The sequence below is a fragment of the Pyricularia oryzae genome, chromosome 4, assembly GCF_000002495.2.
Source record: "Pyricularia oryzae 70-15 chromosome 4, whole genome shotgun sequence".
Classification (NCBI taxonomy): domain Eukaryota; kingdom Fungi; phylum Ascomycota; class Sordariomycetes; order Magnaporthales; family Pyriculariaceae; genus Pyricularia; species Pyricularia oryzae.
The window spans coordinates 4,785,755-4,813,580 of NC_017851.1; the positions used below are offsets into that span (position 1 = coordinate 4,785,755).

Genomic DNA, 27,826 nt, shown 5'->3' on the forward strand with positions numbered 1-27,826 from the left:
TCATGTTTAGGGAAATCAAAGTTGAGGTGCAGAGCGTCATCTGTGCGCTGTGGGGGTCATGCCACTAGCAGGGATGTTTGGAAAGTGGACACCGGCACCAGCTTGACTGCCTCTATTGGCCACGCTGCCCTCCCTCCTTTAGCATTTGTTACTAGCAGAGCGGAAAAAGCGTCCCTTGATTGAGGCTGACCAGGAAAAGGAGAGCGCGACGTGAAGTTCAACCCGCCCTTGCACCCTGATCGTCAGCCAGAACAAACCATACGCTCCTTTGTCCATTCGACGCAAACCCGCAAACCGCACTCTTTAGCCTCGAAATCGGCCCTCTTCGCTCCGTCAATCGACGCAGATAAAAAATTCTGCCAACAAGCACGATGACGCGCGCTCAGCAGACCATCTCAATCCTCCTCCTTGCGACTTCGGTGCGTTTCGAACTTCCCCCCTCCTGCCGACCAAGGCGATCCGACGAACGAGAGACAAACCCGTCGAACCTACCCTTGATCACCCCGCGACCAATTTGCGGAGAGCTAACTTGAGAGAAAAAAAATCGTCCAAAACAGCTCTACCTCTGCCTCTACCTGCAGCTCGTCCCGCTGCCCGACGTTATCCAGACTGAGGTCATCCCCGTGGTATGTTTCTTGCGCGGTGTTTCCACTTCCCCTCCATATTGCTCAACACAACAAGCACTAACGCCATCACTCAAGCTTCCCTTCTGGGTTCTCGTCTCGTTCGGCGCCCTTCTCCTGGGTCGCCTCGGCTGGGGCGTCCTGACCTTCAACGATACGCCCGAGGCGCACAAGGAGCTGCTTGTCGAGATTGAGGAGGCCAAGAAGGACCTGAGGAGGCTGGGTGTCACTGTCGACTAGAGGGCTGGCGATTGTAGACGCAATGGGGGACCAGAACAGTGCAAGATAATATCATGGCTTCGACCTTTGGTCTTGTTGGGTCAATCACGCTCTGGGTGGAAGAGGGGACTGGAATTCATCCAGTGTCTGCATTCGACCACGTATATTCCTCGTGTCAATGACCAACTAGACCCGGGAGACCCGGAGTAGATTACGAAATAAGACTGAGCGTAACTAAAAGCACGGCACATGGAATTCGTACAGGGGATGAAGTGCGTGCAGTTGGGGAAGCTCGACTTGCCGTCTGTATTTCCATCTCGCACCAATTACCGGGGTTCAGTCGCCAAGGATCGAGATTCTCTTGGGTCAACAATCAAGAACAATTCCAACGGGCGCTTGTGAGTTTACAAAGTAGAACATGGGTATCATAATCAAGCACCATCCCCAGCCAACAACGCCACCACAGCCCTAACGGCCGAGATCGGATCACCGTCTCCCTCCACCAGCTTTCTGAACAAATCCGAAATGCCGTAGAGCTTTCCTCGTTCATCGGACTTGCGCCCTGATGCACATAAATTAGAACGTTAGCAGGGTTATACGGGGATATGATACAGAGCATGGAGTGAAACTCACATTTACCAGGGATGCCAGTCAACAGTTCCACCTCACTCTCCGCCTCCCCAGTCCAGTCGAACCTTATGCGCCACTGTATCCTCAATGAGAACGCCTCGGCTGTATCGTCGCCAACTGCAACGGGCACGCCAATCTCCATGGCCGTCCGCCCCATATGCGGTAGCAACTCGGCTCGTGACAACAGATCCGACCTCTTTCCCAACGAATCGCTGCTGTCGTCCTCGTCATCATCGTCATTGCCGTTCTGCTGCTGCTGTCCGTCCTCATTTCCACCATTCCGACCCCCTTGCTTCCTCCCATCTACTCCGCCTTTCTTCCTCCTCGATCGTGCCATCGCAACTGCAGCAGCCATGGCCTCCTTGCTAGCGAGCTCCGACTCGAGCACGCGCCAGAAGCGTGCCCGCCGCGTCGCGACGCGCACCCACTCTCCCATGGCCCACGCCAGCACGCACACGTTGTTGTCTCGCCCGCGGCCCGTCCCCGCCGTCGACTTCGGCGCAGTTGTGGCAGCCACCACTGTGGCCAGCTCTGGGCCCGCGGCCGGGTCTAGCCGCGGGACGGAGAGGGAATTGACGCGGTGCGTGGCCGCATTAACTGTCATGGAGATCTGCGCTGAAAAGAGGCCCGGCGGCGTGGTGGAAGACACCGAGATGGTGTGCTGCTGCAGGAGCGCGTCGGATGTAGACTGCCGAGGAAGGATGGCGATGGTGGAGGTGAAGGCGAGTGGGGTAAAGACCTGCAGGAAGGGTAGTTCGTCCTCTGCGGACATTGGTATTGGGTGGTGGGAGGTGGGTAGGGGCTGTTCGTCCTTCTGCTGGGATTCGGGAGCAAAGAGACTGGGTAGTTGGCTAGAGTCGGCATTGCCGAAGGGGAGGAATGACATTGGGTTCATCGCTATTTCGAGCCAGTTCGCGTCGCTTGCCGAGACACCGTCTCCACTGCTTATGCCCTCATCCTTCGGAAGTAGATACCGTCGCAACACATCAGCAGTGGCATTCTTGACAGCAACATCCACGTTGACCTGTCCGTTCTGCGCCTGAATGAGTACTTCGACATCGGCTTCGAGCCGCGCAACCTCGGCCAGTAGTTCGTCCCGCTCTCTCTTCTTTTGCGCATCGGCTAAAGTATCCTCAATGCCGCGCATGGCGCGCCTACGTGCTCTTTCTTCTCTGGAGTCTGCCGCATCCGCCGGGGCGGGCGCCTGTGCAGAGCCAGCACTGCTGGCATCGCCGCCAGCATGCGCCTTCTTGCCATGTTGTGCCTTGGTCTTGGTCGGCGGATCCCAAGTGGTGACCGGCTGATCGTCGGATGTCTGCGTCGGTGGAGCGGCCTTAGGCTTCACTGGCGACGAACTCTTGATCCGCTCGGCGAGCGCCCGACTCCTACGAGGGCGCTGCGACGGCGTATTGTGAATTCCAGATGGCGGCGTGCTGAGTATTGGGTCGGGCGGTCCAGGTGCCTGCGGCAGTTCGGGCTCAGGCTGTTCAGGACGCGGGAAAGATCGCCGTAGGGTCCGTCCCTGGAACGGATTGAGTTCTTCCGGCTCTTCAGTAGTGCCCGGCGCAAGTGTTCGGACTGGTGAACGTCGTGGTTTGGCAAATAGACCCCCCGGTGCCCTTGGCGCCTGACCGGTTGTAGTTCGGGACTCGGATTCGTGTTGATCTGGCGCTTCCGGCCCAACGGCGGCGTTATCTAGCGGTGGGGGTTGTTGCGACGCGCCGGGGTTCCCCCTGGCTGGTGACTTGCCGCGACCGGCGGGCTGCCTTCGACCCAGAACATCGGGGTTGTGGCGCGCTAGGCTTGCCCTCGTGGGTGATGCGAACGACGGGCGCTCGGGGGATCTGGGCGGCGCCGCTGGAGGAGGATCGGGTGGGGTGTTGGTGGTGGTTGTGTGGTCGTCGCGTGGGTTGTCATCGGGGGCATTGTTTTGGTTGCTATTGTTTACTGCGACGGACTGATCAGGCGACAGTTTGCGCCGCTTCGGAGCCGATGTCTCCATTGCTAGGTTGGGAAAATGCTTTATCTATTCATGTTGCCTGGGACATGAGCCCTTGGGGAAGCGCATGGGCTCTGCGATACCGAGAGAAATGTTGTCGTGGGGCACTTTTCTGCCCGTCTGTTTGTTGTCCTGTCACCCATTGAGTTGAACTCCACGTCCGTGTCTGGGCAATCCGACGCGTCTTGAGCGGGTGGGTCGATTCCAAGTCAATTGGACCCACAAGAGCTTTTGAGGTCACCGCCAATTGAATGCAAGTCTGGTTCTGTTCGCTCTTTGACGTTGCAGGATGGTTGAAATTTGGCAAGCCATTACCGCTTTCATTAGGTTTAGGTGTGGCTCTAATGACGGAGATATGTAGAGATGTCATAAGCGGAATCTGGAGGTCACAATGTGATCTTTGCGAGATTTTTCATGCTAGATTGACCATTTGCTTTTCTCTAGTCTAGAAGTAGTGGTAAAGATCCCAGTCACGTGCTTCAGTCACCCCAACTTCGGCGGAGCTCGGCTCGAACTTGCTTTCAAAATCCGGTCGCAAAATGACGTAAAACCGAAGACAAGCCATTCAAGTTATGCAAACCAGGACCAAGCAAACTTAGACGCGCCAAAAGAATCGTGGTTATAGGGACTGCAGGCCTACCAGTTGACTATTATCAAAGTTATTGCCAATATTTCCATCACCACCCAAATAAACCCATACGCAAATGTCAGAAAGGTAGCATCTTATTTGTGAAGCCAAACAACATGGCTTCCTTGTTCAAAAATACTGTCCCGAGGGCAGCAAGCCCCTTGAGGCTGCCAATAAAACAACCTTCAAGTTGCCTTCGGCTACCATTACCGCCGCAGAGGAACCAGTCAACTACGTCCCGGAGCTCAGCGTCAGAGAACCAGGCTATGCCCCTGGGGCGATACTACGACATCCTCCTTAGCGACCCTCCACCATACAGACACCTGAACCCCTTGAGGCCGCCGTCATCCGCGGCCCAAGAACCTAAAGAGCCAGCGGAGAAGGCTACTTCAGCAAAACCAGCAGAAACCCCAGCCCCTTCCGCTCCTCCGACGCCAGCGCCGCCACCTGCAGACGCGGCCGAGAAGGCGCGCATCGTGTTTGGATCCCCGCTCGCCGGCCCGGCCGCACGTGCCGAGCGCCTGCGGCAGATGCGCGAGAAGGGCAAGATGGTGGCCGGCGTCCTGGTGCCCCCAAAACCTGAGGAGCCTGACCACTGTTGCATGAGCGGCTGCGTAAACTGCGTCTGGGACACGTTCCGTGAGGAAATGGAGGAATGGGTGACTGCCAACGCCGAGGCGGAAAGGCGGCTGGCTGCTGGTGCATCTCCTGAGTCGAGTGCTCCTGCTGCCAGCGAGACGTCGGTGAAGAAGACTTCCCCGAGTCCCGGTCAGGCTACCGTCGTCAGTATGGATGATGACGGTGGCGGTTCTGAGACTAACTGGGATGTTGGGGAGGTGAAACCGGCGGAGGGTGTCAAAATCTCCAAGGATCTGTGGAGTGATGACCTCTATCGCGATATTCCAGTGGGGATCAGGGAGTTTATGAAGCAGGAGAAAAAGCTGAAGGAGAAGCATAAGCGCGAAGGCACCACTGGGGGCTGAGCCATCTTGGGTATGTGGAGGTTGCAGGAACATCTAGTTGGTTTATGAGGCAAATGATGCGCCATCACTAGTGTGGAAGGGAAGTCGAGGCATCGTGTATATGCTAGGTTTTATAATCCTATCTGTTCCGACTCGGAGTCAAATATCAACATGTAATCCGTTCTGCAATGCTGTCCCCCCCATAGGCGAATGAGAGGGAAACCCTAACAAAAGTGCGTCCTTTGCGCTACAAAATACACAAAGCCGCCAACAAGTGCTGCAAAGCCAAAGACAGTCCCTTTCTGCAAGGCCAAAAGCAATTATTATCTCTCCTTTCGCTGACAGAGTACCCAGATTGCGTCGAGGCCCTGTCATCCCGAACCGCTAAACTTTTTCGTCGCTTGGCTTATATTGCGTTCATAAATATTTTTTGATATGACGAACAGTAACATTTACTCCTTCGTCTGCAGGCTTGCTAGCCTGTCGTGCTCATCAATGTCGGCGGCCTCCCACGGGTAGCAGATCCAAACATCCTCGACGGTCCTTGCGGCCATGTACTTTCCATTCTCCAACATCTCGTGAGGCAGAGTGCCCTTCTTGTTCTTGTTCTTGTTCTGTAAACCAAAGCCGTACGGCATAAATTAGCCCGATCCTTCGAATAAGAACCCCCAACCACTTAAGCACCCAAAAGTAAAATGACTCACATGCAAGACAAAGATCTGAAACTCAGTCTTGGGCCCCTCGTAGCCGGCTTTGACCCTGGCGGCCTCGACGTCCTTCTCGAGCTCCTTGACGGCGTACTCGAGCGTGGTGCGGGTGTCGTCGACCTCGTCGACGATGAGGATGCGCTTGCCGAGCAGGTTGCTCATCTCTCCGAGGCTGCTCAGGTCGAGCCACTGCGTGCGCGTGACCTTGGTCCCCGGCGCCTCCTCCACCGAGTCGGTCGACAGCTGCTCATACAGCGACAGGCCGATGGCCTGGATAGGGATGTTGGGGTTGCCGGGCTTCTTGAGGAAGGAACGCAGGATACGGGCGGGGACGTAGCCACCGCCGCCGATGGCGATCATCAGCTGCGGCTGGAAGTCGGAGAGGATCTGGGGAGCCGACTCCTGGCACAGCTTGTGTACCTATGTGGCGGGGCGGGGGAAGAGGATTAGCTTTTGCATTGCGGGCGGTCGTCACTGTGTCGAGCTGTGTCGGCTAATGGTTTGCAATGCGTTGACGGTTGGTGACATCGGCCGGGAACATGCAGCTCTAGATGTTGGCACCCGAGGCGTGGTGATACCAACGAGAAACACGGCTGGCCGAGGCGGCGTCGCGGTGGCGCGTTATCCCATGCAGTAACGCATGGCTGTCTAGGGAGGTAGGGGACGCAAGGGAGGCAGGTTTGCGTTTGCTAGACAAGCTACTTACATCATTGTACTTGACGTAAAGTTTTTGAACCATTGTATATAAGTCGAAGTTGGTTCTTTTGGGAGAATGCTTGTTTTGAGTGGGTATAGAGAAGAACTCAAAGGCGTGCAAAAGCAATCGCTCCACGTACAAAAAGGAAAAATTAAAGCTGCGGAAATCCCGGCGCAAAAAGAACCAAAAAAATTCCCCTCACAGGAAAAAAAAAATAAACAATGAAATTTTTCTCTAGGGCGACATCCAGAATCGAGACTGACCCCTCACCCCGCCATGCGATGGGTTCGTCATCGCAAGCCGTGGTGGGGGTGAAGCTGGGGAACCCCTGCCAAGACCGCGCATTGATGCTACACATAATGCGACTTTTCCATCTGCAAAAACTCCATATTTACAATACCATGAGTTTGGATTCGGGTAAAGCGATTGGCGATCTTGCCAATAAATCGTGACAGTGGAGCTTGGTAATCCGCTTTCCCCTTGAGCATCCGACAATGTTGCGGTCAGGCGCCAAGATGCAGGTCATCTCGCTCGAGGCATGCTGACATCCTCGCCATCAGATTGTGGAAAGCCCGGTCTTCAAAACTCATTGGGCCTCGGAGGAAGACTCAGCCAAAAAGGCACTTGTACTTTTGCCTTAGTCATGCCTCCCTCCGCCTTGTACGGAATACCGGCAACATCTCGGCTGCAGACTGCATTCTTTTTAGTCGCCCTCTTCAGACACACCGGCGGCAACCCACCTTACCTACTCACGCAACGTGATTGTTAGCCATGCCATCAGGCCATCTGAGATAAGTTCATACTCACCCGGTGATTCCAATGATGTGTAGTCATTATTACTATGTGCTCGGGCTCTCGACTACGCGGTTGCCGTCTGTCTATCAAACTGGTGCAAAATGTGCAAGGCCCGCTTCATGAAAAGGAAAGTGGGAAACTAGAAAAAAAAAGACCCTAAAACCGATTGAAGGAATGAAAGAAATAAAGGGTTGTCTCCACCAACTCTATCCAGGAACTCTTCTAGATCCCCAAACGACCGTCAACATCGCATTTGGGAGAACGCTCCTTAAACAGGGGCTCCCTCCTGGCTAGGTGGCCTAGACAAGCTCTTGGCCGCCATCCTCTCGGTCCTCTTGGCCTCCTTCCTGGCCGCCCGGCTCTGCCTCCTGACCTCGATCGCCTTCTTGCACTCGCCGAAAATGGACGCCAGGATCCACAAAATCGACATGACGCCGGCCACGGCGGCGTAGGCCGTCCTTGCCTGGTCTGAAGCCCGCGCTACCAGCAGGCCCAGGCCGCCGTTGATGATTCCCAGGGCGATCATGGTCCGGCCGTTCCACAGATGCAGGTGCGACCAGATCGTTCGGCGACCCAGCTTCTTGTAGTTGGAGTGGTGCATAAAGCCCAGACCGGGTTGGGCCAGGACGCCGATGAATACGACGATTCCAATTATCGGATGGAAGTTTATATTTGGATCAGTCAACTGAGTAAGTTTTCACCGAGCCTTTGTTAGCGAGACCCAAAAAATCACCTTATCAACTGGTTCGCCAACGTTCTCGGGATGACTAGGGATGAACCTAGTGGGAGAAGAAGAAAAAAACTCACCAGCGAGCCACCGTTGAACGGGAACCGAATCGTGGCTATCATCCAGAACCCTATGCCGGCGCCGACGATGTAAAGTATCGAGGCGATGATCTGGGTCGCGACATGTGCCAGGTACGCGAATCGGCCCGGGATGACGCGGATGAAAATGGACCCGAGCGGGAAGAGGATGACAAAGGCGACCGAGGCGACCCAGCCGTGCACCATGCGCAGATACATGGCGCGGTTGACGTCGAAGCCGAGAAAGTTGTTGAAGCCATCCGCGCCGCCATTGCTGCCGAACCCTTGGCCGTTGCCGCCGAAGCCATTCCCGTTGCCATTTCCATTGCCGTTGCCATTGACGTTGCCGTTCCCATTGCCGGTTCCTCCTGTCCCGCTGCCTGTCCCTGAACCTGTGCCGCCGTTGTTTCCTCCATTGCTTGGGTTGGTGGTGCCTGGGAAGGTGCCCGGGTTGGTGCCGGGGAACTGGAACTGAGGGCTAGCTAGTGCTAGTGTGGCTGGCGTGGGGGACGGTGTTAGGACCAACAAGTTACTTTTTTGGTTGGGTGATCTGTTGGAAGCCGGTTGGTACTTACCGAAGCAGACGCACAAGGCCGCCTGTTGTATTAATATTCTCGAATTTGCAATTGCCATTTTCAGGGTTTCTTTTTGTTTCAAGTCACTTTGAATGCGACTTGGAGGACTTTACTATGTGTGTGGTAAGGGTAAAGAAACAAAAACGTGAAAGGGCTGGGGGTTCCGAAAAAGTAGGGGTAAGGCGAGTATATGAATCCCGGACCCCCCAACACTCCCCGACGCCGCCTCAACCAAGTATGCAGGATGCAAGGGATGCAAGGCGTATTCTCTTGCATCATGAGGTTCGCTGCCAGCTCCATACCATTTTTTTTATTCGTGTACGGCATATTACCAAAGACTAAAATTAAAGAAAAACCCCCAAGGTTTATTTTGCCCGCAAAATGCAAGGAGACGTAAGCGTATGGGCGTCGGCGACCGAGAAATCGGACGGAAAAGATTGGTCAGGTTCACACCTCATTGGGCACACCGACCTGACGAAGCCTTTCGTGTCCGGGTGTAAAGGACCTGATCCCAGAAAAAGAACCCTTCGTCCGAACATCAAGATCCGCCAAAGGTGGAATGGGAGGGCTCGAGAGCTTCGGTTTGCCTCCCCAGAGTGGACGAATAAGCGCGGAAAATTAGGAAATTTCAAGAGGGACATTTCTTGACATTGACATCGACTTTTTTTTTTGTTGCTTTGGTCGGGATTCTCTCGTCATCGGTCTTATCACAAGAGATCAACACACGCGAACATTGACGTTTCTTTTGTCATTGGAATGCAAAATTCAGAGGGGAGTCTTGGCGGGCTTGCTATTAGTTTGCCAACTGCCAAGTTTATCTTTCTTCTTGACGGGATATAAGCACAGGTAACAGACCCCCCGCCAAGCAAGCCGATTGGCAAAGCCATGTCTCGGGTGTATTTGCTTTGCCCGCCGCTAAACAAATTACCTAGGTAGCTGATTGCTGACAGTCGGTGCCCCAGAGCACCGACAGTCCGATCGAGCGGGTTTTCTAGTGATGACGCAGACTGCAGTATGACGAGGCGGTGATTCCTCATGTCACGCAAGGGTTTGTTGTGTTACCGTACGGTTGGGCCGTGATGTGCTTTTTTTTTATATTTTTTTTATTGCTTGTAAAGGCAAGACACACCACCCTCAATGGGCTTGATCGTAGCCCTTTGAGCACCTCTCGTCCTCGGCGATGCGATAGCATTGGAGATAATATGTTCGGTTCAGTGGTGATCAAATGGCTTGAACTATTGGATGGTCAGGAACAGTCGAAATGCTGTGTTGGCCGTAATCAACTGTACCGGTCAGCTTCTGACGAGCGATTGACCTTGCCTCTAAAGTCACGTGCCACACCGCACGAGACAGACGAGGTTCGTCCCACGTGACACCTATAGCTCGACCTTGCATGCCACCTCGGATGATTTATCTTGCCGTTCACGCGACCACCTCGTCTTGCCTGAACAGTCAATCCCCAGGGGCTTATCATAATATACGTCCAAGTTGGGATGGTATTGTCAAACTGCGTATCATTAAATATGGCACTTGGTACCTACATTAGGCGTGTGTCTCAAGTGAGTCCACTAAGTCCCCATTGCCCCTGAATAACACATGTTCCTAGGGGGAATTCAGGCAGGTGCAGATCGTGTCAGCTGAGAATTCTAAAAAACTAAAAACAAAAATAAAGAGAGAGTCCGCATTCTACAACGGTGCTTGCAGGTACCCACTGGTGCTAAATTTTACCCGGTAAAGGTCTAGCACTCAAGGCGCATCTCAAAGACTTGCGTTGGTGGAAACAAAGTTTTTGACTAGCATCAAGCTGTTCGTTCTTGGCAACGTGTGTCACTAATGCACTCTTAAAGTTGGCTTTGTTCAGTGCGAGCTCCTGTGTAACTTATTTTTTTGAGCTGGCGTGAAAAACATCCATTCAACATTTAGGCTGCAAAAAGAGTAGTGGGAAAGCCCTATGTACATGTCCGATGCCTCCTGGGTGGCGTTCAAGTTTTAGATAACCGAGAAAATTGCGCGATCGACACCCTTACATACATCGAACACAGTCGGTCTTGCTTTGGTGTTGCCGAAGGCGTCAAAAATGATTTCGGTCGTACAGGGCTAAGGCTCGGTGCAAGTCATATCTTGCAGATCATGGGGATTCGCGTTGTTCCCAAAAGGCGACAACCAATTTTCTATACCTTTCATCATGCATCAAGTTCACAAAGCAAGCCAAAGATTATGACCATTGTGTCTACTGGGTCTTGTTGCATGTAAATCCATTCCTGGCAACATATCTGCTCTTTTTTCGGCTTCGTTCGTTTGACTTGACGGTGTGATTGTGTCACGTAGGGCCGATGGAGGTAGTGAGCCAGTCTTGAACCAATGAGACTCAACGGATAGGGCTAGTCGCCAAAGAATCCTGGGGGATGGCTTTTGGTCGCTTCAGATTGCGCCAGCACTTAAACCGTCCAGCGCCAAACCAGGTCCCGGGCAATATTTAGCGATTTTGAGAACAGCCTTGAATGTGGCGCATATAAGAGCGATCCGGAACGTGCTGAAGTCTAAACTGGCGGGGTTCCTAGACGTATTTGGCGTCCTGTCCCCAAATTTCGTGGGGAGAGAATAGACTAGCTTGGTTCCTGGCCACTACCTAGATAGTAAAAGGGGGTACTAAACGAGAAGGAGGCTGTGTATATGACTCTGGGGAATATAAACCAGCCAGAGCTGCATAGATGCAGTGATGTTGTTTTAAAGTGAATGGAAGCTTTATCTAAGGCTTGTAGAAGCAAGAAACACGGTTTTGCAAGTCAATTGAAAAGCCAACGTCGAAAGTCATGAAAGCTGATCATGTCCTGACAGCACTGCTGCTCACACTGCTACCCCTTGCGTCCTGCTTCCAGGATGTAAATGCGACCGAGGAAAGGGCCGCGCTGAGGAAACTCGTGGCCAGCCTGCCGAGCTGCATGGTGAGACCCCAGCAACTACTGCCTCTTTCACTGCCGCCGGAGATATACAATTTCCCAGGACGAAGACTGAAAGCCATATCACCTGGTGGTTTAGATCCCGTGTGCTGCCACTCATGCACCCAAAGACTGCCCCCTGACGACGATGAGGTGCGTCTGTCGGCCACCAAGCAAAGCAGTCGAGGACTGTAGTGTCAAACAATGCAATGGCTGGGACCTTATCGGTGAGTCTTTGGCTGGCTTTCGGGTCATTTCTGAGTGGACAAGAAAGGGAAACAGAACATGGCTGACAGCAATACACATTATAGTTGGTCGGCGCCTGATAATGGAAGCGTGTGGTGTTCCTCCACCCAACGAAGGCGTCCCCCTTATGGCGCAGCTCTGGGCTTCAACAGCCGTGTGCATCGTGGCGCTGTGCATGTGCATCGCCGCCCGACTGTTTGGCGGCCAGGGAGGGATCGGCTGGGACGACGCCTGCGTCACTGGGGCGATCTGCTGTCTGGTTATCACGGTCTCTGGCACCCAAAGTGCGGTCACACACGGCCTTGGACGTGACGCTTTTGTCAAATCGCCCTACGACCTCAACATATCGACCCGGTGGTTCTTCATCCGGTCCATCGTCTTCTTCTGGACCGCCGCCGCCTGCAAGGCATCCCTCCTGTTCCAGTTCTCGCGCATTTTCAACTCTGACGGGATCGATCCCCTGTGGCGTCTACCGTTTCGTGGACCAGCCTGGTCCTTCAAAATGGTTCTGCTGTGTACACACATGGTCAACCTCGTTACTTGTGTTTCCTTTACTATATTTGCGCTTGCACAATGCGCTCCGATGAGCTATGTAAGTTCATCACAAGTCTTCCTTGCCCCCTTGGATCAAAAGAGAAAGAAGAATGACAAATGTAAAATGTTACGACTGGTGGGAAACCTATCCTGACATGATGATCTTGTAATAGTATTGGACGCAGTGGAACTCACCGCAAAATGGCTCATGCATCGTCAACAAGCGCTTACCGTCTTTTGGTCATTCAATCGTCGGGGTGTTGCTTGACTTCTGGATCTTGGCGCTGCCGTTGAGGTTGATCTCCTTCCTGAACATATCCAAAGGGACCAAGGTTGCTGCCGCCAGCATGTATTGCTTGGGAGCCCTGTGAGTCCCGAGCCTGGAGGCTCCATTCTTTTGGAAGTCATCTATAAAGGAAAACACCACAAACTGACAAGAAGCTTGCTGCCACCAGTGTCACCGTCATCAGCATCGTCCGCGTCAGCATCCTCATGAGAGACCTGAACATCAGCAGCGACCTCCTCTCCAACTACATCGCTGTGACCAAATGGTCCCAAGCCGAGATGGCCACAGCCATCGTGTGCGCCTGCATTATCCCGGCGAAGCAGTTCTGCGTCCGAGTCCTGCCGCTCCCGTTTTGGCGTTTAAAGAAGGCGTTGCTATCTGCGCGTCGCCAACGGCGGTCCATGGCGACTTTAGAAAACAGCGGGGGCGAGGAAGGTGGCATTGGGAGTTGGGAGCATAATGACCAAAAGACGTTGGTCGGAGGAGTTGCTACCACCCGTGGGAAACACAGTCATACCGGCTCGACTGTTTCCAAGGATGAGGCGAAACTAGCGGTTGTGGGTGCCCAGAGTGACTTTGTAGAGCTTCAGTCGGTGGACAGCTACCCGCCGGGAGACCCCCAAGCAGTACATCCGGCAACGGAGCAGCACGAGACAGTCCCGGCTGCAATAGGCCGCGTGGTGGGTGACCCGAAATAGCCCGAATAACCAAACCCTATCAATGAGTGACCAATGAGTGACCCGATAAGAGAGTTGGAGCGGACCAAAGAATATGGAACCATTAGGATAGAATACTTAAATACCAAATCTTTCGTAGCAAGGTGCGTCAATTCTGTGCTCTTTGTGTACAATAGTCCTGTCAATTGGTGCCGAACCCCTTGTTGTATTTCTCGTGCTATCGGCCTGTACGCATACAACCGAGAGAGTCCTTATTGGGCAGTCCATTGTGTGAAGTAGCATTCAGTTCTTCAAAGAATGCACTGTCAATAACCCTCCCTGAACCTTCAGTCCAAGATTTCGTTGGTCAAGCATCAAGGTCTCGATCGGTCCAGTTTTAAACACCAGAGGGTGTGTAAAGCAACCCCGAAATAAAAGCACATCCCGATATGCAAGCATCACAAGCTTTTCTCAGCAGCTAGAATGATACAATTTGAGAAAGGTTTGCATTTTTGAGGGAAAACTTAGGTATAAAAAGGCAGTGGCTCGTCCTCTACGTAAAGTAAAAAGTTCGACTTAGAGTTTCTTTTCTATTATTTTGCTATTGTCATCACATAACATTTCGTTAAAAAAATCATATCTCTCCGAGAGTGCAGATCATCATGGCATGATCGAACTTGGGGCTTTCCGTGCCCTAGCATACTTGACACCAGAATTATCATCACTTGGTCATCCAGCTAAAAGAAGATGGGGGAAGAAGGCAATGTTTTCTGTTTATAAGGCCTTCTAGAGTTGGCAGAAGGTCAGGAGCAGTCATGCGTGAGGGTGTGGACAACGGACGTGGGAAGGTGTGGGCGAAGACTCTGCAGAGGCGGGAAAGAGCGACACAACCACCCCGCCATTCAGAGACCCAGCTCCCAGAGCGAGGAAAGAGACAGTTAACGTATTCTGGTCAGGTCGGATGGCTCAAGTGCTGGCTGGCTTGGTCGGACGGACATGTGGCTGCACTGGGGGAAGCTGATGGAAGTAGGAGCTTGGAAGAGACATATGATGATACCAATCGTCGCACCGAAAAGCGTCTGACCTGTGGCCTTCTCGGCTCGGGATAATCTGGAAAGCGGCGTTGTATACTGAGTCTCTTTCGGACCCTTGACTGGATGATGATGGAAGCGATTCCCTAAGTACATAGGGGAGATAAGTATGTCTTTTAGTTTAGGATGGAGCAAAGGGAGCAGCTGAGGATCCGTCGAACCTTTTGGCAGTGAAAGCATTCATCTCTCAATGTCAAAGATCCAAGTCCGATGCACTTCCCACGAAAAAAAAGGAGAAAGAAAAGAACATTGCTAGCGAATTCAGTTTTTAGACTGGCAATTTTGCATGCATTGTTTGAGAGCATATTAACTTAAAATGTTGCAGGCTATATTTACCGAAGTCACTGGCATTAGTCATTGACGGAGGCCTTCGTTTTTGACGATGTTTTTAGTGCAACAAAAAACACATTGCAAAGCTTTGGTGTGAGATTAGAGAATCACTGAAGCCCCAAAAGAATACAGTCAATAGTGACAGAGAGAGGTGTGTCTGGCCGGTAGCCGCAAGATTGCGACAATATTTCTCGTTGAAGTCAGGATAGTCGGTAGGTGTCGCAATCTTGAATGACCTCCAACCGACAAGTTGAGGATTACGATATGGTGGGCAGTGGTCGCAAAAAGCTTCGTCTGAACTCATTGCAGCTAAGGTGGATATGTAATGACGTCAGCCCCAAGTCCCCGGGTTCGACGATGAAATACCTAGGTAGGTACCTTAGGTATGTACCACGGAATGGAAATCGCCAAGCAGTCCCTCCACAATAGCTCGAATTCTGTTAAGGAGGTCCCCAAACCTCCTCATCCAGGCTTGCCAGGTACCGGGAGCTGCAATAAAAAAGGAGCAGAAATTGCATCTGCAGTCAACGAATAAGTGTAGCGCGATGTCACGTCACCTGACCCGTGTTCGCATGGGACACCCTTGTGACCGAGATCAATCAAACCATGCGGTGGTAAATGTAACATCAAGCTCCAATGACAGACGTCCTGTTGACGCAGGGGGATCAGCAGTGGAAGCCGCTATGGGAGGAAGCTCCGTTACACAGCCTCAAAAAGAAACCAGTAGCATTCTGACCGGCTGAGCTCCAGCTACGGAGTAGCAACCCATACCCCGCCATTTCTTTCCTGGATTTCTCACCGCGCGCAACTTTGTCTGCAATCATTTCCCCACCATTGTTTACAAGATCGCACCATCACCAAAACATCAACAATGTCCGCACAAGACTATTACAATAGCGCCGGCGGAGGTGGAGGCTCGGGAGGCCAACAGAACTTCCAGCCCCCGTCCCAAAGCTACGATCAGCAGGGCTTTCACCAGCAGAACCAGGGCGGCCAGCAACCGCAGCAACAGTACCAGGCCTATCACCCGGGCGGCCCTCAACAGCCGCCGAACCCTCCTTACAGTCAGCAAGGATTCCAGCAGAATCCTGGTGGAAATGCACCTTACCAGCAGGTGCGATACCGTCCCTGAACCCTGGGCGATTTTTTTCTTTTTTCTTTTTTTTTTCTCTTTTTCTCTTTTTCTTTTTTACCTTTAATAACTTTTGACTCTGCTCATACCTAACGCTAACCTCCTCTCGCGTGCATCCGGTCCCTGCAGGGCTACCAGCCGCCTGTATACCAGCAGCAGCAGCCGGGCCACGGTGCGCCACAGCAGTTTGCCCAGAATCCCTACGGTAGCCCACCGCCTCTTGCCGGTGATGGTCAGGACCGCGGTCTAGCGGGTGGTCTGCTCGGCGCCGGAGCGGCGGGTCTCGCGGCGCATGCGGTGGGCGGAGGAGGACTGGCCACGGTCGCCGCAGGATTGGTTGGGGCTGCGGGCGGCCACCTGGTGGAGGAGAAGCTGTCTGGTGGCAAGATCAAGAAGGACAAAAAAGACAAGAAGGACAAGAAGGATAAGAAAGAGAAAAAGGACAAGAAGGACAAAGTGAAGAAGGTCAAGGACAAGCATAAGCGCAAAGGAAGTGGAAGCTCTAGCTCGAGCAGCTCGAGCAGCAGTGATTCGGACTAGGAGCTGGTGCCTGCCGAGCTATTAGTCCGGGGTCGCAGGTCAGATCGCTGATCTCCATACTAGATAGATGCTTCCAGAAATCTTGGCGTTTCCTTCTCGGAATTTTTGCGATCATGCCGGCTTGGCGCCCGCCGAGAAGGGCTGGCCGCAAAAGTAGGTAGTGTAATGATCGCCACGGACGGGGAAAGCAACTTCGCTTCGCCTAATAGCATGACTTCACATTTGGTGGACAGATTCATAACTGTGCCAAAACTAAAAAGACCACATATGTGTTCTCCTTAACTTTTGAGTGACTGGATATAAGCATCAATTTGACAAAACCAACATTTACGCGCTGAATAACCAACGAGACGGCCGCATTTCTGCATGGAGGGAGGAGAGCGTTAGCGAACAAACCCAGCTGAACAAATCCGGGTATCAATGCCTGTCTTCAACAGCTACCGCTTTAAGCCGCTTCACGTTGGGATTCAGTTTGACTACTAGAAGTCTAGAACTAGCGCTTGAATCCCACTAAAAAAGAGAACGTCCCACTGATTGACCCCCATGGTTTGACGAAGTTCGCACCTATCGAACGACACCTGAGTAACCTGACAGAACCATATATATGGGCGTAAACATGACGGCGCACCCAATAAAGTTTCACGGTGGCTGCACAAGAGCGGAAAAGTGTCTGCTACTGGGAAAACGGCCATGTTCAAACACAGTGCTTAATTCTCACTGAGGATCGAATTCAGGCAAAACGCTGGACGTTTTTCGATTACATTTTTGCCGAACAGTTCACTGCAGGAGTCTCCAGTCAGGTCTGTGCAGATATTACTCAATTCTCCAGATACTAGCTATTCTCTATTGCGCCGGACGAAGAGACTAAAGTGTCACTCTCAAGAACTGTATAAGTGGTTTGGCAGATGTTGGGAGGCCACGCCGCAAGTGGGGGTCAGAATTAAATTGATCGCCAACAGGCCAAATCGTGACTACTGCACTCAGTTCCGTACATTCGGAACGCCATAACTTCATCATTTCCGCCTCAAGCTTTCCAAGACAGCTCTCAAAATTAAATGAGGCCAGATTTGGCTTATCTGGTTATTTGGCAAATTCTCGTGGTTCTAGAATTTGTTGATTTTGGTACAATAGCTGCTGTAAGTGAAGGACTTTTTCGCGGGTAACTGTTTGTCCTCCACTTTGGTCGGTGTTGGCAATGGCTTTGACAGGACTGAGGTGGCAGGTCCTCGAAGAATAATGCGCAAGACAGCCGGACATCAACCAAAGAGACAGAAGTCATCTTTGGGAGATGAGGGCATGATGACGACGGAGGGAGGGCGGAAGTGGGTCCAGGATAGGGAGAGGGCCTGTAGACAATCTACAGTACATCATATATTGCTACACTCTCCACGTAGTGAAGCATTGTTTCGTATGGATTCTTTCCCGTCTCTCACCCTGGAATGCTCACTTGCTGACGTTCATTTTGGATATTCCCCCTTTGGCAGCGGTGGTGGGTTGTGCCACGGTGATACCCAGCCAAGCCCCATCATCTCCCAATTGGGAATTCTAAGCGTCATCATGTACGACACAATTCGTAACATTCTGGAGTCGCCCCTTCCGTTTGCCCATGGATGGCGGTTGATCATTTACTTTAATTCTTTTCACCGCTTTCGACTTTGAGGTGCTTTTCTTTTTCTTCCCGTGTGCCAGAAATCTGGGTCCAAACATACGCAAATTTGATTTCATTTCACTTGATTCTCACCCTGAGTTCACATTCGAATCGGCGAAAAGGGATTTTCGGTCCGTAGAGATCGCGAAAAGCCATGTCCATCAATACCGGTGTCCATCTCCGGGACCTAGTCCCGGAGCCGGCAATCACGCACCCGGACGCCAACCAGCACCAAGCCTCGAGCATGCGCGAGGTGCCAAGTGATTCGCACGCCCTAGCAGTCTCCGATCCAGGCGAGAACAAGGGGGCTGCGCAGGTTGGACACAGCCAGGAGCAGCTTGTCGACTTGGGATGGCAGAGTGACCCCAAGGAGATACCGGACAATCTGATTGCCGGCATTGACAATGAGGACCTCTGGACGTTTGTGCGGAGGTTTGACAAGGTGCGTCCGGAATAATATTTGGGCTGGAGTGATTACATAGTCTAACATTGAGGGACAATACAGCAAGTCTTCTTCCTGAAGGAAACGTCTGATGCTCTGGTTGGTGGATTAGATCTATACCTGGCCGACGGGGCCGAGTTCTCTGCCAACAAGCTCCGCAGTCAGTTCGAGAGGCTATACATGGGCATGGTACGTACACGACCAACTGAGTGGTGAATTCTAATCCCGAGTTTTACCTCACACTGACATGGGGTATGGAATCATTAGATAGTAGGGCTCATTGCATCAATCAAACATGTCGCCCGACTAAGGTCGTGGCGCGAACCGAGAAGAACTGGAGCCTTTTGCGCAGTAAGTAACCCTCTAGAGAGAGTCCCTTCCTGTCACGACAACCACTTGGAATAGCCCGAAGACTAACGCCTCGGCATCGATAATACCACACAGGCATACCTCACCGCATGGGCACTCAACATGCTCTACCCCCTCCTTTTCGCCTCGCTCATCACCCTGATCGTCTCGGAGCGCGCCCGTAGCCTTGCCTTCCCACCCGCTCCTGTGTCCCTTGTCGACAGGCACACGGGCGGTCCCACAAAGCCCGAGGCGGGCGTGCTCGGATCCATCGAGTCCGCGACCGGCGCCCCGGAGCATAGCAAAGGCGAAGCGGTCGAGAACGAGGCCAGCAATTTTGTGACGGGAGTCGCGGGAATCGCCGTGAACACGCTGACCGCCCAAGACCCCAAGAGTCAGCCCGATAACGAGGAGGGCGAGAAGCACATCACCGATGACATGCCTGAACCAGATGAGGCAGCCACTGCTATTGCGTCAGCCAAGGACAAGGCAGCTGGAGTGCCGAAGCCATCGCAGGACAAGACAAAGCAGCCCATGGAGACGCTCATGTGGTCCAAAATGAGGCCGCTGCTGCACATGATGACGTTGACCTCGGACACGTACGAGCGATTTGCAAAGTAAGAATCCACCTGTTGTCCATACCCGAAGTGCCTTGACTGCCTTTAATTTCTTGTCTCCTGTGGCGCTTTTGAGAGAAAGTCAAAGCTAACGCAATCACAACAGCGCATTGTCCCCGTCTCCGCCCTTTCATCCGTACCTGCATAGGCTGCGTCTTGCCTCAACTGTGGCGCCATTGTTTCTCGCATCCCTATTTATGTCGGCACACACAGTGAACAAAATTGTGTCCTTCGCATTCGGCTTTGTCTTCTTTGGTGACCCTGTCATCACTCCTATGACTAATTGGCTCGACTGGGCGTACCCCAACTGGAGAAAAGTATTGCATATTAACAAGTAAGCTTGCTTTACCCAACGACATGGCTCAGCATCCACTCAAACAAACGTAAACATGCGCTGATACTGTCTTCTAACCACCTTTTCTATAGCACACTCCTCAAAGGCGTCCCAACCAACGCACAAGTTGCCATCACCCTCCTCCGCCATGCTGAGGCCAACCGTTGCCCCTTACCACCTCCACCACAAATCACCGGCCCACCGCCAAAGGAGCCGATCGACCTGGATGATCCGCACGTGATCGAAGCTGCGCCGGGCGGAGACCAGCCTCTGGCTGCCTCGGACCGGGACCTCGACGACGCGGCCGAACGCGATGACGAAAAGTTGGATCGCGCAGGAGGTGAGGATCCGGAACTCACGTCGACACAGAACAAGCACAGCGGCAAGGCCAGCAAGCTTCTCGGCTTGCTCAGGGGAGGTACCAAGGCCGGGGTGAAGGCTGGCCTAGTGGTCAACAAGGCCAGGTCAAAGATCGGGACGAACAAGGAGTCTGCCAAGAACAGGCTCGGAGCCGTGCCAGACAAGGAAGAAGGACGCAACAAACACAGTGAAGGAGGCCCGGTGAGGTTCTCTGGCCGCTGGCAGGGGAAGGAGGGGTTCATCTGCGTGGCGTGGCAGGGCGGGGAGCCGGTGGTTTCGTTTTCGGACATCAAGACGGCGACTGCGGCACGGCGGGCTGCAGGGGAGGATCCAGACGGGCCTGGTTCCAATGACGCGGATTTAATGCAGATGGACCCGGCCTGGACTGTGGCCGTGGGACAGATCACAGAGCTGAAAAAGCACGCTGGTTTTGGGGTGAAGAGCAAGCTGGCCATTGGATGGGCGCTGGAGCGGGACATCAACGACGGCCTCGAGATCATTGACAGGTCGGGAGAGTCCAAGGTGCTGACGGCGGTACCGAAGAGGGATGAGCTTTTTAACAGACTATGTGCTATGGGAGGACAGAAGTGGGAACTGTGGTAGCTGCTCTCCGTTTTTGACAGGAAGCTGGCAGTATGGGCGATCCGTTGCGGCGATATGACTTTATGCGATTACGGCCTTGTACAGAGATGAGCGCTGAACCAAGTTTGAAAAAAAGGCAGAGAATTTTGCCTGCACGAACAGTGAGCCACACAGGATTGCCATTGAGCTCAAGTATGATGCAGCAGCTTTCATATTTTCAATCGAAACTCTCTTGTAAGTTGTGTGCGTCAACTCTCGCATCGGAGCAACAAGGGTCTGGGAATTCTTTATTATCTGGAGTGGAATGGCTAACTGTCTCAGGCGATGATCTTGCCTGTGAATCCGGGTAGAAGCACTTGGTCTTTTCTCTGGTATCCTTTGCTTTGCTGCCACTTTTGTTTGATGGTTGTGAATTCTGGAGCGTTTTGAGAGATGCGTTAGTCCATGCCTTCCGGATGCCGCCGGCCCGTACCTGGTCAAGAGTGTCATCAGAGAGCTGTACTCACCCCCCATGGTAGGCACGCGATGCCCACCGGCCTCGAACTCGTTCTGCGTGAAGCCTTCCCTCTTCAAGACGGGCGAGTCGACCGTCTTGAGCACCAGATCGTTCTGCGGCCTGGCAAAATACAGCAGCCCCAGCCGGTCGACGTGGCGCTGGTCCTTGGGCGGCAGCGTGACCCTGTGCACCGTGGACTTGATGTAGCCGCCGGTCAGGAAGCTGAGGGCGTCGCAGGTGTTGACGGTCAGGCTGCCGTCGAGCGGCTTGGCCCACTTCCACTGGCCGGTGCCGTGGTCCTTGATCTGCAGGGCCGCCACGGGCTGCCGGAACAGCAGCGTGATGGTGCCCAGGTCCGTGTGCCCGTCGGCCCAGTGCCCGCCCGCCAGCCGCTCGACCTCCTCGGGGGAGTACTTGCCGTAGTTCATGTAGCGGAGGTGCGACTCGTCGTGCACGTCCCACCGGTGCAGCTTGGTGAAGAAGTCGGGCGGGAGCTCGAGCGCCAGCGCGATCAGGTGGTTGAGCGGGTCGAGCACCTTGTCGTGCAGGTCCTTGGCGAAGGATTCGATCTCGGGCAGGGATTCTTGGACTAGCTGGGGGACGGGCTGGGTGATGTGGCCGTCGTTGGCTGTCGTGTGTGTGGGTGTTAACAATGGAGCGATTAAAGAAAAAGGAGAAAAGATGTGCAGAGTGACAGCACGCACTCGCCATGTTCCAGACCTCGACCTTGTCCGGCTGGCCGTTGCCCATGATCCGACGACCCGCCGGACGGTAGCCGTTGTAGACGCCGTTCTCCAGGTCGGGCACGTACTTTAGCTTCTCCTCGAGCGGCAGCTTGTAGAAGCTCTGGCCCAGGGCGAACTGGCGGTCGACGGCGTCTTGAGAGATGCCATAGTTGACGACGTAGAAGAAGCCCTTGCTCCGGATGGCGTCGATCAACGTCTGGGCCAGCTCTGCGTTTCCTTCAGGTGTGCCATACTTGGCGAGGTCCACGGTTGGAACTTGTGCAGCGAACGGCATGTCAGTGTATAGAGCTTTGGTAGTCTCCGCCCAGTGTCATGGACTCACGGTCGGCCCAATCGAGATCTTCCTTGGTCTCGGGCACATGAGTGTATTGATACGATTTGGGGACTGCGGATGGCATTTTCTGTGTGTTTATGGTTGATTTGTATGGAGCGAAAGTTGGACACGGAGTGTACGAGGAGGTTGGTTATATTAGACATGAACAGGATGAGTTGGATCGTCTTGGCCGGCGAGGTCTTGCTTATAAGTTATAATTCAGTAGGTTCCGTCCCATGAGGCAAGCAAAGGTACGTACACAAAGCCAACAAACTGACGTCGTCAGAGTATCAAAACCCGTCTTATCTCCAGGTCGAGGCACCAAGCTCATTCTTTCCCTTCACACATTTGTCAACATTGGGACCGTTCCTAAAACTAAATTCAGGTCTGGGCCCGGTCACGCAAGCAGGAGTCACCTCACGGCATTTCAAATACAGCAGAAAGGATTAGAGAGAATGGAGTGAGGAGTCTCGCTTCGGGAATACCTCGGGCCACAGGCTCATGTCTTTTCTTGGTAAAAATAAGGAAATCCAAACCGCAATCGGATAAGCTACCTGGCGATCAATAATTGCCTCTCTGGACACCACGTTTTGCTCCTCCTTCCTCCGTGGAGTAATGCGAAGAAACACATCATTGCTGTGTGCTACCCCGCAGCAATACCGCGTCTGGATGGACAGTTTGGACGTGTCGCAATGTATATCCCCGATGGCATCATATCACAACGCGACCTTGAATCCCCACTTTCGACAAGTTGCCAAGGCCACCAACAACCACGCTTGGAACATCTGCCGCTTGAACAATTCGAGACTCCCTCCTCAGCAGGCTGAGAAAAACACCCTTGATCAGAACCCCCCACGCCCAAAGATTAGTTAATCATGGACGACATTGTCACATTATAGGTTGGTAATCTCGGGCCGCTAGTGGTTCGTTCCCCACATCTACCGGATGCTCCAGTGTTTCTAGGTCAAGGAGCCCTCGCAGTTCGCTGAACGACAAAGCACGTCAACCCTCAATCTTCCCCAGTCCCCACTCCTCCTTGAAGGGCAGTGCTCCAGTATCAATAACACGTTCGCCATGCGCGCTTTCATTGCGTTATACACACCCAGATAAGGGCAGGCGAAACATTTTTGTCGGCCAAGAGATAGCTGCAGGTGACACAGGGCTGTTTGCTAACAGATCTGACATTGCGGACGCTTGGAAACGGCAAAAGATATGGATTGTTATGTGAAGAGGGATGGCCGCCTGATAAAGAGCCGCGGTCTCCTGAAGCGGCTCTTGTGTCGAGTATTCCTCTGCGAGAGCTGGGAAATTCCACCTCGGAGGTTTCTAGGATCGTTTCTTCCAGCCGCCAGATCCAAAGCAGTGCACAACCATCGTCTCGACGGTTCCAGCTGCAGCATCTAGCAGACATGGGTGTCGGAAGCGCCATCAAGCGCAACAAGGCGGTTGCCGTGATAATATCCGTGTTTGACTGGTACCGTGAGTTCTCGCCCGGTGCAAAGTTTTGATCGGCAATGCTATGCCAACCCGAACCTCCCCAGGTTTATGACTGACAGCGGAATTTCTTGAGTTTCCAGCATCCGATTCCTCGGCAGTGGAGAGGAAACTCCTCAGAAAGTTGGATCTCGCCATCCTGATATTCGGGTCCTTGAGTTGTGAGTGATGACCATTTCCGCTGGTGTTAGGCGTGAAGCTAATATGCACTCCTTCTCTCTAGTCTTTTGCCGAGTATGTTGATTATCAATCTGCAACATCAGAAGTTGATGCATCCTCATAACAGCTTACCAAGGAGTGTTGGCGGCCAAGGTACTAACGTGACCTCATCAACCACCGACACAGTTTCTGGGACAGCAAAACATCACCAATGCTTACGTCTCGGGCATGCGAGAGGACCTCAATGCTTTTGGCAATGAGCTCAACTACTACAAAATGGCTTGTGAGTTCCACTCCAGCTAGACTGGCCAGCTTCGTTACACTGACCGCCGGATTCGCTCCCATCAAGATAACACGGCCTATGTATTGGGGCAAATCCCCTTGATGACACTGCAGACCAAGGGGAAGCTGTGAGTTACAAGCATGAGGCGAACTTGTTTTTCTGACTAGCACGCCTGATACTAGTCTAGAACTAGTTCTAGAGTTAATATTGTTCCCCTCAGCGCCATCTGGCTTCTCCCGACTTTGCAAATATCCTGGGCCATTATCGGCTTCTGTCAATCCACAGTAACTCAAAACTGGCACCTTTACGTGCTGCGGGCCCTGACTGGGTTTCTGGAGGCTTCTTCTTTTGGCGGGACACATCTGATTTGTACGGATATCTTGATCTCTCCAACATAACCCAGCGACACATGACTAACTAGTCTAAATCTCGTACTTCTTGCCCGCAGTGGGAAGCTGGTACAAGAATGACGAGGTCTTCAAGCGCGCAGGAGTTTGGTTCATGGGCAACTCCCTCGGCTCCATGTTCTCGGGATACCTTCAGGCGGCCGCCTACAAAAACCTCAACGGAGTCATGGGTCGGGCTGGCTGGCGCTGGCTGTTCATCATTCGTAAGCTCAAGACCACGGCGGGCCCTGCAGCAGAAGAAACCAAGTACCACAGCAGCTAACCCCATCTCGAGACGGTGTTATCACCCTGCCCATCTCCTTCCTCGGATACGCCGTCTGGCCCGGGCTGCCCATCTCAAAGCGCCGCTGGTGGATGACGGAAGAGGAGCACGCCCTCGCCCTCAAGCGCATCCCCGTGGTCGAGAAGGAGGGCATCACGTGGAAGACGTTCAAGTACACGCTCAGTCGGCCCATGTGGTGGATCTGCGTGCCCACCTACGTCTGCCTGGTGCTGTCCAACTACTGGACCACGTACATGGCGCTGTGGCTTCGTGCGGAGAAGTATCCCATCGAGATGGTGAACGTGCTGCCTACGTTTATCGACCTGATTCGCGCCTTTAGCTCGTGGCTGGGTACAACCTTGGCGGGCACGCTGAGTCTGCGAGGACTCTGGACGTTTCAGTTTGTACGGAGCTGCCTTTGCTTTTGTCGAATATCATGTGTCGAGAGGTTGCTTACTAACAAAATTCACAAAATGCAGACCACCATGTTCTTTGCATGTCTGATGCTCTCCATCTGGAATATTCCCAACGCGCTCAAGTTTGTTGCCTTTTACTTGAGTGGCTTCTCAGGCATGGCGTCGCCGATTCTGGTTCGTGTTCCCATTGCACCGCTCAGCTGCCCGCAAACAGCAGAGTACAAGACTAACTCTTGTTCTTTTTTTTACAAAATGCAGTACACATGGGTAAACTTCACCCTAAAAGAAAACTACGGCGAGCGTGGCCTCATCATCTCGTCAATGATGACCATGGGCTTCTCAACCAGCATATGGGTGCCTCTGTTGATTGTAAGTTTGGAAGCATGATGCTCCTGGATGCCCATTGACCAACCCCCCTGGTATGCTAACCATCATGGTTCAACGCCCAGTTCCCCGCCGTGGAAGCCCCCGAATGGAAAAAGGGATATCCGGCATCGACCGTCTTCCAGTTCCTCATGTACAGCGGACTCATGTTTGGCTCGTGGTACATGGTGCGCTGGAAGACGAGGCAGCCCGACCCGGAGCGGGAGCAGCAGCAGGAGAGACGACACGAGGAGGAAGTGGAAAGCGCAGGCACCAGGACGGACGACGATGAGAAACATGTCGGCAGTAGCAGCGCGTTGCCCGCGGGGCCCGCCGCGGCAGTGGTGGCGCCAGCCGCCGCTGCAGACGACCAGGCTGGACGGCGATGAAGACATCACTCTTGTATGGTCAGATGCTTGCTTTCCCGTGGTACAGCGGCGGAGGAGTCACGGTCATGTGCGGCTCATCGGAAAGAAACCAATGATGCACAATACATCAAATATTGTGGCTACGCGATCGGTTTGTACTAAAACAGTACTAGAACAGAGCGATTGCTCATATGTAAGCTAGTCTATATAACCGATGGAGACTGGACTAGAAATAAAGTTTGCCACCCGTGGCGTGACGGCCGACAAAGTATGCCGATCGCTTGTCTCCGCTCATGTGAGTTTCGAACACAAGCCGGCTGTCAGAGACCTTCTGGACTACCTCTTCCGGGACATCCAAATTGGAACGTAGACGACGGTTCTGTCTTTTGTCGGAAAAAAAGCATGCCCTAACCTAACTAGTTTGTTCCCGGAAGAAATAATGCTCCATCACGGACTGCGTGAGGTGTACTTTGTAGTATCGGATCAATGTCTGAATGGATTTGTTTGGTTTTCATGGGTCGCTCACTGCTCAGGACAGGGGTCCGATTGCATTATTCTCTAGTGTGAGGGTTTTGACCCGAACCAGCTTTCCGGTAGCTCGATAAGCCCCCAAGACCGTGTGCAATTCGACGTAGGGCTACCTTGCGGGTTGCTCTTTACTAGATTTGGAGGGGTTGATGGCCGGTCTAACCGTATCTCTAGGGCCGACGTGGACTAAACAATTGCTCCACCGGCCCTTGTGCCCGAATAACCCCAAGTGCGGACCACTTTGGTCATAATATTCCAATAAGGGCGTCACGTTAAAGTTTTAAAAGTCCCGGAGCAAGTGACAAAATAACATACAAAGAGGTTAATCGATATTTTAATATTTAAAACGTACGAAAGAAAAGTCAATGGACTGAAACCTTCGTCAATTATCTGGGTGTATAAATAAAAAATGAGGCCACATATACTCAATTACTAGTCAAATAAACTGAGATGCAAAATGTATTGGCTTACTGGATAATTTAGCGATGACCAGAGTATTCTTTCAAGCTTTTCATTAGCCTTTTGCAATTACAAGTTCAACTTAAAAATTAACAAACTGCTATCGAAATCTTTGAAAATACGCGTCCGGGCTAATTTATACCCGGTAAATACAGCAGCCGTCCAAAAATAACGCAACGATTGCAAAATCCTACCAAGATACACGGTTTTAAATGCCAATAATCCCATTAATTAACAATTTAAACTTTTAATCATTTGTATAATATTAGCTCAAAAAGGTTATATTCTTTATTTATATTCTTCCCATTTAAAAATAGTATTAATTGCGGGCGCATATTTGGATACAATTAATTAAAATTAAAACAATTCCATAACAGTAAATTACTAGGGATTTACAGTAAATACGGCTTTTTCAAAAGCAATGGTTAACGTTGGGCTCCACATCTCCGACCCCCCTAAAGTCCGGCCCCCTTGAAAAATGTAACGACGAAATACCCCTTTTATAAACCGATTTAAATGTAAACCTATCAACGCACAATAATACAATCATTGTCAGGCTCTCCCGGTTCGCTAACCTCTTCTCCATCGTTCAAAGCTTCTAAACAGTCCCTATTATTTTCCTGTGCTTCATAAACGTTTTTTTTGCTGACCAAAAGCTCGTTGGGATCCGGAATCACCCTTTTCCTTTTGACCGGCCGTACCGCCTCCAATTTTGCTTTTAACAAACTGATTTTTTGCTGAGCTTCAGCCAATAAGATATCCTTGGTTTCGAAGCTTTTTTGGACTTTTGCAAACAAAAGCCGTGAAG

The 27,826-nt window shown here is 52.4% G+C and overlaps 10 protein-coding genes across 10 annotated transcripts; 6 read left to right on the top strand and 4 right to left on the bottom strand.

Moving 5' to 3' along the window:
* The first annotated feature begins 157 nt into the window (after positions 1-157).
* Positions 158-1,365, top strand: MGG_10055 (dolichyl-phosphate mannosyltransferase polypeptide 3). The gene is made up of 3 exons (XM_003717403.1): positions 158-419; positions 558-626; positions 702-1,365. Exons 1-3 carry the CDS (start codon positions 372-374, stop codon positions 861-863), a joined length of 279 nt encoding a protein of 92 aa, XP_003717451.1. The 5' UTR covers positions 158-371; the 3' UTR covers positions 864-1,365.
* MGG_10054 (uncharacterized protein) lies at positions 1,043-3,667 on the bottom strand. Its single transcript, XM_003717404.1, has 2 exons — positions 1,476-3,667; positions 1,043-1,404 (listed from the first exon to the last, which is right to left on the bottom strand). Exons 1-2 carry the CDS (start codon positions 3,472-3,474, stop codon positions 1,274-1,276), a joined length of 2,130 nt encoding a protein of 709 aa, XP_003717452.1. The 5' UTR covers positions 3,475-3,667; the 3' UTR covers positions 1,043-1,273.
* Positions 3,668-4,045: 378 nt separating this feature from the next.
* On the top strand, positions 4,046-5,330 carry MGG_10053 (uncharacterized protein). The gene has a single exon (XM_003717405.1). It carries the CDS (start codon positions 4,216-4,218, stop codon positions 5,080-5,082), a length of 867 nt encoding a protein of 288 aa, XP_003717453.1. The 5' UTR covers positions 4,046-4,215; the 3' UTR covers positions 5,083-5,330.
* Positions 5,331-5,444: 114 nt separating this feature from the next.
* Positions 5,445-6,707, bottom strand: MGG_10052 (hypoxanthine guanine phosphoribosyltransferase). The gene is made up of 3 exons (XM_003717406.1): positions 6,475-6,707; positions 5,766-6,188; positions 5,445-5,675 (listed from the first exon to the last, which is right to left on the bottom strand). Exons 1-3 carry the CDS (start codon positions 6,505-6,507, stop codon positions 5,514-5,516), a joined length of 618 nt encoding a protein of 205 aa, XP_003717454.1. The 5' UTR covers positions 6,508-6,707; the 3' UTR covers positions 5,445-5,513.
* A 597-nt stretch (positions 6,708-7,304) lies between these two features.
* On the bottom strand, positions 7,305-8,748 carry MGG_10051 (uncharacterized protein). Its single transcript, XM_003717407.1, has 3 exons — positions 8,640-8,748; positions 8,068-8,561; positions 7,305-7,945 (listed from the first exon to the last, which is right to left on the bottom strand). The coding sequence occupies exons 1-3, from the start codon at positions 8,695-8,697 to the stop codon at positions 7,529-7,531; spliced, it is 969 nt and encodes a 322-aa protein (XP_003717455.1). The 5' UTR covers positions 8,698-8,748; the 3' UTR covers positions 7,305-7,528.
* A 2,704-nt stretch (positions 8,749-11,452) lies between these two features.
* On the top strand, positions 11,453-13,342 carry MGG_10050 (uncharacterized protein; the record flags this gene model as incomplete). Its single annotated transcript, XM_003717408.1, has 5 exons — positions 11,453-11,584; positions 11,679-11,805; positions 11,890-12,416; positions 12,532-12,725; positions 12,814-13,342. The coding sequence occupies 5 exons, from the start codon at positions 11,453-11,455 to the stop codon at positions 13,340-13,342; spliced, it is 1,509 nt and encodes a 502-aa protein (XP_003717456.1).
* A 2,019-nt stretch (positions 13,343-15,361) lies between these two features.
* Positions 15,362-16,748, top strand: MGG_10049 (uncharacterized protein). The gene is made up of 2 exons (XM_003717409.1): positions 15,362-15,835; positions 15,983-16,748. The coding sequence occupies exons 1-2, from the start codon at positions 15,593-15,595 to the stop codon at positions 16,391-16,393; spliced, it is 654 nt and encodes a 217-aa protein (XP_003717457.1). The 5' UTR covers positions 15,362-15,592; the 3' UTR covers positions 16,394-16,748.
* A 1,066-nt stretch (positions 16,749-17,814) lies between these two features.
* On the top strand, positions 17,815-21,406 carry MGG_10048 (uncharacterized protein). The gene is made up of 7 exons (XM_003717410.1): positions 17,815-18,483; positions 18,547-18,672; positions 18,751-18,834; positions 18,928-19,448; positions 19,555-19,782; positions 19,875-20,958; positions 21,046-21,406. Exons 1-6 carry the CDS (start codon positions 18,196-18,198, stop codon positions 20,743-20,745), a joined length of 2,118 nt encoding a protein of 705 aa, XP_003717458.1. The 5' UTR covers positions 17,815-18,195; the 3' UTR covers positions 20,746-20,958; positions 21,046-21,406.
* On the bottom strand, positions 21,042-22,364 carry MGG_10047 (uncharacterized protein; the record flags this gene model as incomplete). Its single annotated transcript, XM_003717411.1, has 4 exons — positions 21,042-21,139; positions 21,231-21,848; positions 21,925-22,221; positions 22,289-22,364. The coding sequence occupies 4 exons, from the start codon at positions 22,362-22,364 to the stop codon at positions 21,042-21,044; spliced, it is 1,089 nt and encodes a 362-aa protein (XP_003717459.1).
* Positions 22,365-23,253: 889 nt separating this feature from the next.
* On the top strand, positions 23,254-26,294 carry MGG_10046 (pantothenate transporter liz). Its single transcript, XM_003717412.1, has 11 exons — positions 23,254-23,758; positions 23,857-23,934; positions 23,997-24,007; positions 24,119-24,215; positions 24,282-24,342; positions 24,436-24,584; positions 24,664-24,825; positions 24,897-25,288; positions 25,364-25,474; positions 25,559-25,669; positions 25,750-26,294. The coding sequence occupies exons 1-11, from the start codon at positions 23,689-23,691 to the stop codon at positions 26,050-26,052; spliced, it is 1,545 nt and encodes a 514-aa protein (XP_003717460.1). The 5' UTR covers positions 23,254-23,688; the 3' UTR covers positions 26,053-26,294.
* The last annotated feature ends 1,532 nt before the right edge of the window (positions 26,295-27,826 follow it).

Bases quoted from the DNA above. Each gene is read 5' to 3' on its own strand.
- MGG_10051 (XM_003717407.1), bottom strand. From the start codon at position 8,697: ATGGCAATTGCAAATTCGAGAATATTAATACAACAGGCGGCCTTGTGC. The intron at 8,562-8,639 runs GTAAGTACCAAC...CCCCCACGCCAG, and splicing joins GGCCTTGTGCGTCTGCTTCG to CCACACTAGCACTAGCTAGC. The intron at 7,946-8,067 runs GTGAGTTTTTTT...AAACTTACTCAG, and splicing joins CGTTCAACGGTGGCTCGCTG to TTGACTGATCCAAATATAAA.
- MGG_10049 (XM_003717409.1), top strand. From the start codon at position 15,593: ATGTCCGCACAAGACTATTACAATAGCGCCGGCGGAGGTGGAGGCTCG. The intron at 15,836-15,982 runs GTGCGATACCGT...CGGTCCCTGCAG, and splicing joins GAAATGCACCTTACCAGCAG to GGCTACCAGCCGCCTGTATA.
- MGG_10052 (XM_003717406.1), bottom strand. From the start codon at position 6,507: ATGGTTCAAAAACTTTACGTCAAGTACAATGAT. The intron at 6,189-6,474 runs GTAAGTAGCTTG...CCCGCCACATAG, and splicing joins TTTACGTCAAGTACAATGAT to GTACACAAGCTGTGCCAGGA. The intron at 5,676-5,765 runs GTGAGTCATTTT...TTTGGTTTACAG, and splicing joins TTCAGATCTTTGTCTTGCAT to AACAAGAACAAGAACAAGAA.
- MGG_10048 (XM_003717410.1), top strand. From the start codon at position 18,196: ATGTCCATCAATACCGGTGTCCATCTCCGGGACCTAGTCCCGGAGCCG. The intron at 18,484-18,546 runs GTGCGTCCGGAA...GGGACAATACAG, and splicing joins TTGTGCGGAGGTTTGACAAG to CAAGTCTTCTTCCTGAAGGA. The intron at 18,673-18,750 runs GTACGTACACGA...TGGAATCATTAG, and splicing joins AGAGGCTATACATGGGCATG to ATAGTAGGGCTCATTGCATC.
- MGG_10053 (XM_003717405.1), top strand. From the start codon at position 4,216: ATGGCTTCCTTGTTCAAAAATACTGTCCCGAGGGCAGCAAGCCCCTTG.
- MGG_10054 (XM_003717404.1), bottom strand. From the start codon at position 3,474: ATGGAGACATCGGCTCCGAAGCGGCGCAAACTGTCGCCTGATCAGTCC. The intron at 1,405-1,475 runs GTGAGTTTCACT...TATGTGCATCAG, and splicing joins GACTGGCATCCCTGGTAAAT to GGCGCAAGTCCGATGAACGA.
- MGG_10055 (XM_003717403.1), top strand. From the start codon at position 372: ATGACGCGCGCTCAGCAGACCATCTCAATCCTCCTCCTTGCGACTTCG. The intron at 420-557 runs GTGCGTTTCGAA...CGTCCAAAACAG, and splicing joins TCCTCCTCCTTGCGACTTCG to CTCTACCTCTGCCTCTACCT. The intron at 627-701 runs GTATGTTTCTTG...CCATCACTCAAG, and splicing joins AGACTGAGGTCATCCCCGTG to CTTCCCTTCTGGGTTCTCGT.
- MGG_10046 (XM_003717412.1), top strand. From the start codon at position 23,689: ATGGGTGTCGGAAGCGCCATCAAGCGCAACAAGGCGGTTGCCGTGATA. The intron at 25,289-25,363 runs GTACGGAGCTGC...CACAAAATGCAG, and splicing joins GACTCTGGACGTTTCAGTTT to ACCACCATGTTCTTTGCATG. The intron at 25,475-25,558 runs GTTCGTGTTCCC...TACAAAATGCAG, and splicing joins GCATGGCGTCGCCGATTCTG to TACACATGGGTAAACTTCAC.